This window comes from Manihot esculenta, chromosome 8 (assembly GCF_001659605.2).
Source record: "Manihot esculenta cultivar AM560-2 chromosome 8, M.esculenta_v8, whole genome shotgun sequence".
Classification (NCBI taxonomy): Eukaryota; Viridiplantae; Streptophyta; class Magnoliopsida; order Malpighiales; family Euphorbiaceae; genus Manihot; species Manihot esculenta.
In genome coordinates, this window is record NC_035168.2 from 9,977,449 (window position 1) to 9,984,566 (window position 7,118).

Here is a 7,118-nt window from a genome sequence, read left to right on the forward strand (position 1 = left end):
TTGAAAATCCTGGAGAAACATCTACTACAATGGGGAAAGTAATCTCAATCACCACTATAACAATCTAATCATGATGAGGAATCAACTTACAATCTAATCATGATGAGGAATCAACTTTGTTTGAGGAGAATTATTCCAAAGAAGAGATCATGTGAGAAAAACCTCGACCTCCTGTTTTTGGCATTTAAGGGAAATTTGGAGGCAAAGGATTTCAATCGTGAATGGTGGATTGTGCCCAAATCGATTCGTATGGACGGATTAAAGGATCAACATATGAAGGGCTAAATTTCACTAAGTAAAAATTAGATTTGCGCTATAAGAGGTAGGATCCTAAATATATTTTAGGATAGTTAATCTCTAATTTTCTTTCATATTGACTAATAGGTTAATTTTCTGACACAAATATTGTGTGATATTTTTTATATTGATGCTTGAATTAATTAAATAAAAATTAGAGTATTAAGTATGAAATTATAATAATTAAGAAAAATTTTAAAATTCCATGATTTTATCTAGATCTAATTTTTTATTTCCACTATGGATATCAAACAAAGTCATAAATTTTATGGACAAAGGTTGTTTATGTGCAATTTATTTTTTAGGTTATAGGGAATGGAAAAGATATATATGGCATACCATATAAAAAAACTTTTAATATCAGTCCTTATTTATTTTAACATAACTATCCAATTTATTATATATTGCACTGTCATAATTTACAATAAATCTACAACTAAAATTCATATAAAAAGTACACTGTACAAAGTGAGTTACAAAAAAAAATTAAGAACAAAAAAAGGTAATTAACATATTGAAAAAATAATATTATCACATCTCACTTTTTTCTACGCTATCTAAAATTTCAAATTACATTTTTTTTCTTGTTAAGTTGATCTACGATAACAATAGTTTGTTGTAGAAACAAAATTGAATAAAAGAACGGTTTTAATCACTTGCTATGTTTTTTTTAGTGTAACTTACATTTGATCTTTTAATTTTATCCCATGCCTTCTGCAAGTTCCATAACTAAAGCTCATTAATTTTGTCATCATTTGTGATAAAATAGCATTGTTCAGTTCCACCTGTATGAAAAATAATGAGACATATTAGAGCAACTCCTAGAATTAAAATAATAATGTTGAGTGCACATTTTGCTTGATGATTCATGATTTTGGTTACGTAAAGGTTAATTTCTAATATTTTTTAAGGCTTCTAAAGTTGTAGTTTTATTTTGTGATTAAATATAATAAAAATAGTAAAATAAATAATTAAGATTCATATTTCACAAATTAATTTTTTGTATTTATGTTCTCTTTATGAAATTCAATAAAAACTAAAAAAAAAAAAAAGGATTTGAGATTATTTTGATAAGGATTTAAGACATAATTATATTTTAATATATTAGATGTGAAATAAATAAGCGAAAGAGCTACCTTCACCTTTAATGAAATATTATGTATCAATATCATGATAAAAGTTACTATCTCCCTTCATATTCTATTGCATTGCCTCAAATTGTTGAAACTTGTGATGGAATCGTTGGCGGTTTAGTAGCATGATGGAAAAATGGATCAAATGCAACATCTTCTCCTCCTTTTGTTTTCAAATTATCACCCATACCTTCATAATCTAAATTTTGCTGCAAACTATTTGGTAGTCTCACACCACCATCCTTGTCAAGCTTACCTCCCATTTCTACATCAAATCTCTCTTTTGAGTCAATGAAACTTCCATTTAGATCAGGATTATGCATTGTTATATCAACATCTTCTGATACCCATGCTCGAAAATTGACTGCCGAAGGAGGAATCTTAGAAAAGAATACTTCTTTGAAATTACTCATTATTCCTTTTCTGAAAGGGTTTTCCTTCTTATCATAGCGGTATCGAAAGTTTTCATATGTGGTCTACGTTCCAAATAAAATATAAGAGTAGAAAATTAGACACAAACAATAAAAATCAATTATTGAATTTAAAAGAGAGTTATATAGATAATTAAGGATTATTTTAAAGAAACAACTAATCATATAAGTAAAATTTAGGCTAAAATTTAATATTTTTCTCTATTATTTGTATCCTATTATATGCTTTAATCTTATAAATACCTATCAACATTACAAAAGATATGTAAACATGATATAAATTTGATAAACAAGAAGTAAGAAAATTTCACCTGGTTAGTGCAAATCAAGTAAAAATGGAAGACAGTAAGTCCACCAACAAACCATACAGCTATGAAGCAATAAACAATGAGAACAACTGAAAGAATGTCACGGGACATAACACCCCAAATACTTCCTTCTTGTCGAAGAACGTTCATCCAAGAAAATACGAATACATAAATGCATAAAGAGGTTGATGATGATATGAAACACATAAAAAATGGATAATTGCGCTGCAATACCAAATTACATATAATTAGTGCTTTTAATAAAATTTTTACAAAAAAAATTAATTAAAAAGAATTATATGTTGAACTAATTATCGGAAGGAATTAACTTACTAATCCAATACATTGGCCAACCCATGGACAATGGTGATCAAACTTTTGCACACAATTATTGCAGATGGAACAATGGGAAGCTCGTGGTGGACGATATAATAAACAAGTATCGCAAAACTTCACTTTAATAGTATGCCCATTAATTATTACATCTTTTGTACGAGGTAATTTCATGTTGGAAACTTTACTATTTACCCACTCCATGGATGAGGTGCTAACATCAACTGTTTCATCAGATTCAGGAGGATATAAGTTTCTTGGGATTATTCCTGGGTCTCTGCTTGATGTCAATACTAAAAATGTAAAGTCCTGCACAAATGCTAAAGCTATTAGATGCAAAACTCATTAATATTATTCTTATTAAGGAATTAAATTCATTTTTACTAACCATAACAAGGAGAATCAATGCCCCACTCAATACTGGAGAGTGATAACTTGGATCCTCTTTTCCAAATATTAGGATCATTTTGATACAGAATGCTATTGCAGGACCTCCAATAAGAAATGAGGTTAAAAATAATGATCCTGCATCAGGACCAAAGACAAATCTCCCACCACAAAGAAATTTCTAAGAAAATAAAACAAATAAAAATTAATTAACTTTTGGTATCATAATCACTACTATATAAAAAAAAATTCTTTCTTGCATTCATAAGAAAAAAAAATTGAAAATTTCATAGATAAATAAAAGTGATTGCTTTAGCTTCATATTCATTATCCAAAGATGAAAAAAGAAAAGATAGAGAAGAAAAGATAATTACATTGTTTCCCTTCCAAAGTTGATAAAGCCTCATTGATACAGATTTAGGAGGGTCCATTGGCAACGATGTAGTTTAAGAGAGAGTTTTGATTCTGGGAATTGTTTCCTTCCGCACAGGAAAGATATTAACAAAATATGATCTGTGAAGAAACACCCACATGAAATCAAATCAAAACAAAATATCGATGAAATGTTTTGAAATGATATCAAAGATAGTGGGTGTTTTCATTTTCACATCCCTCTCCTTTCCTCTACCTCTCTCTCTTTCTTGCTTTTCCTCTTCTTCTATTCCTATTCTTGGATCATAAAAATGAAAAAAAAAAAAAAAACAAATAGAAAAGAGATAAATGCACTAGCTCCCTCTATTCACATAACTACACCATTTCAATTAACAACATTTCTCTCTCTATTCCTTAACAAATTTGTTATTAGCTTTCCAATCATTTTTAGTTCTCAACGACTTTTACGGTTATTAAATTAAATTTAAAAAAATGAGTTCAAAATTTATAATAGTATCCTTTTTTCTATTATTTTTCCATTTCTCTTTAATATATATGTGTGTGAATTAAAAAAAAAAAAGGATTCTATACATAACATGCCACTAAAAAGAAAAATAAAAATATAGTAATAAAATTTATTGATCAAATTATTGAAAAGATTATCACTAAAGTAAATTAGTAATTGTTTACTGATTATCTGAAATACCGATAATGAAATTACAGACAAAAGGTGTGTGTATATCTTATCTACAAAAACAAATCAACATTTTAATCTTTGTCTTAAAAGATTAATGCTTGATATTTTTAAAATAAAATGATTGCTTTTTTGAATATATAAGAACATTTTTTTCCTTGCTAATGGTTCCTTTTTAAGGATGAAGTCATGATGCTTAGAGATCAAAGTCATAATATCTTTAAATTTTTATAAAATTTTTAAAAATTAGGATAAGTTTATGAATCTTCTAAACAAAAATTTACAATTTATCACTTAAAAGTAATGTTGTAAAAAGTTCAGTGGTGAAACGTCATATTTAATAAAAGTAAAGGATCAAAAACTAATTTATTAAAATAAAAGGAAATAAGTTAGATTTATTAGGGAAAGAGAATAAAGAAAAGAAAAAAACAATATAAAAGCTTATCTATTTGATATTGATCTTTAAGTTGGAATTGAGTAAAATTGGTAGAATAAACTTGTTTTCCATCTTTTATTTTCACCATGTTATTGTTATAAACAGTAAATCGATAAGAGAATTTAACAAATTCTAAGGTAATTATTATGAAACAAAATGATGTAATTAGATCCCCTGACATGAAGTAACTAGTCTTATACTTTACGGCAGATTTGGACCGAGTCTAACTTTTACTGCCAATGTTCAATTAAGACCTACGATAACTTTTTGGAAAGAAAATTTTGAGACGCACGACTTTTAAAAGTGTGATAAAAGCCACATGGCTGTTACAAAGTTCGAAACGAAAATTACACCGTTTAAAAGGTCAATTTTACATTTTAATTATTTTTTGGATATTTTTATAATTTTGCATATTAAGTTTTTTTTATTATAAATAGTTTTTCCTTAACTATTTGAAATTCACTTTTTAATCTTTGAAAATTTTCTATAAGACTTTTTGGTAGGTTTCTTTTATATCGTCTTAATCAAATGATATTGGTTAAAACTTTTGACGAAATCTAATCAATTCTTTATCACCATCAAACTATATGTGCCATAATATAGACTATGCTTAGACATTATTCATGGAGCTTTCAAGCATATCAATCACAAGCATTTTCAATGAAAGACGTTTGATATGTATATGGCTTTTAGATGTCTGGCCTAATAAAAGCAATCTCTTTGGGACCATTTGGAATTTAGAAAATTAAGCCCAAGTGGAAAACCATATTAGGATTGTAACCATGACTAGGGGTATAATAGTCATTTTGCCAAAAATGTGAATAAGCTTCATATAATGGAAGAACTCCTAAGTAGCATGCAAAATTGAGGTTTGAAGGGTTTTACAACTTCAAATGTCTCTACTAAGAATGACAAAAAGAGGATTTTTCTTATTTCTAAAATTTAATTTTATATTAAGTCTAATTATCTCCTTTTTCAAACCCTAAATCAACTGGAAAATCTATTTTAATCTTGTTTCTTTTATGTATGGGCTTGTATGGCTATTTTGGCATCTATAAGACTTTTGTTTACCTAATTAGTATTCCATATTTATTTATGTAGTAACAAAATACTTTTCAAGCTTTATTCTTGGCGACTTTCTAAGTGTTGTGAATTCGACTGATTATCCTACTTCTTCAAGTTTTCAAATACTATAGACAAAGGCTTATCAAATACTTGTGAAATGTGTCACAGGAGATTTAGAGTATCTGTTTTATGTCATAAAAAAATAAAAATAGTCTTAAAAGCATAAGATAGGAGTTTTGAGCTTAAAAGCTAAAAAATTAGAGGCAAGTGAGCAAAGGACCTATTCAGCCAAGACATGCTCTTAAGGCTTCCTTACATATTTCAAGACTTTTCCTACAGGGTCTTAGGTTCATTTAGGCCTAAGGAAGAGTGGGTTGAGCTAAGAATAAGAAAGAGCCATAATGGACATTATCTTATGGCTCATTAGGGCTAACAAGCTTATGAAGGGCAAGTTCTTTAATTTTCTTAAGGTCCTAGGGGCATTTTAGAGAGAAAAAGTAATTACATGAGAAGAATGTCCAGAATTTGGGACATCATAATGTACGTTATAGATGACGAGGAGTAGGAGTCCAACTCTTAGTATGTTAGATTAGCATATTCTCTTACCTAAGGAACATACTTAGAAAATAAGCAATAGGCAGCCGACTACCCTCAGTAAAACCTTTGTCAAATCACTCCTAACGGAACACCATTAGCAGCCACATTGACCTAGAAGAGCTGAACCACCTTGAAAGTGCACCTAGGCGCATAATTCCTTCCTTTTCTTCTACTATGTTTTGTCTCATTCACTTAGCAAGGTATTTTTCTGTCAAAAGTTAATAAATATAGCATAGAGTATTCATTTTCAACAATTTTTGTCAATTTTTCATGTTTAATAACCATGCAAGTCGTTTTGATTGAACTTTTAAGGGCAATACAAACTATGTATACGTCTTAGTAAAACCAACTATCATTCTGCTCAGATCCTCATCCCGATTGGAAGGTGAGACACTCTCCAAATATTTTTATCTTATTCTACATGATATTAAGCAAAAATTTATACAATTATTGCAAATTTATAGAAACTAGTGAATAAAGTGTTTCGGTAAGCCTCCCTTGATTCGCTTGAATTTATTTTGCTTTTTTTTATTTTTTTTTTCATATTTTGATCCTTATTTAGTGTGCTAATTTGATGATTTTATGTTTAGATCCTATGAAATGGGTAACTAGGGTTCCATAATAATGCTTTGTCTGAAACTCACTTGGAGTTGGAGTGAAAATCAAACTCCTTTTTTTATTACTATTCCTCTTTTAGTTTTTTTTTATGCATTGTAATTACCCGAAAACCGGACCGCTACCGGCGTTAGGATCCAGATCGACTTAAGGTCGCCGGGACCCGTAGCAAGCCTACTATACATCCTGTACATCTGATAAAATCCCATACATGATCATACATTTTCATAAAACTTTAAACTTTTTATATACCAAACTTGACCTGTGCATGCACCATAACTTTATACATACAAACCCCATACTAGAGCCCTCATCAAATGCTCTAGTTGGGTCAACATTACATATGTCAAGCCTGGTTCAACACATAACATCATTGAAACATTTAATAAAGATCATGTACAACAGGGATAACCATACATTAGGGCCAAACACAATACTAATCCTCATTAC

At 29.0% G+C, this 7,118-nt stretch overlaps 1 protein-coding gene across 1 annotated transcript; it reads right to left on the minus strand.

The window, feature by feature from the left end:
• Positions 1–1,510: 1,510 nt before the first annotated feature.
• On the minus strand, positions 1,511–3,296 carry LOC110621448 (probable protein S-acyltransferase 1). The gene is made up of 5 exons (XM_021765731.2): positions 3,264–3,296; positions 2,891–3,070; positions 2,503–2,811; positions 2,173–2,394; positions 1,511–1,906 (listed from the first exon to the last, which is right to left on the minus strand). The coding sequence occupies exons 1-5, from the start codon at positions 3,294–3,296 to the stop codon at positions 1,511–1,513; spliced, it is 1,140 nt and encodes a 379-aa protein (XP_021621423.2).
• Positions 3,297–7,118: the final 3,822 nt, after the last annotated feature.

What these genes read in the sequence shown, in the direction of transcription:
- LOC110621448 (XM_021765731.2), bottom strand. Translation starts at nt 3,296, where the DNA reads ATGAGGCTTTATCAACTTTGGAAGGGAAACAAT. An exon ending in AACTTTGGAAGGGAAACAAT is followed by an intron (nt 3,071 to 3,263) that starts GTAATTATCTTT and finishes TTATTTTCTTAG; the next exon opens with AAATTTCTTTGTGGTGGGAG. An exon ending in TTGGCCAATGTATTGGATTA is followed by an intron (nt 2,395 to 2,502) that starts GTAAGTTAATTC and finishes TTGGTATTGCAG; the next exon opens with CGCAATTATCCATTTTTTAT.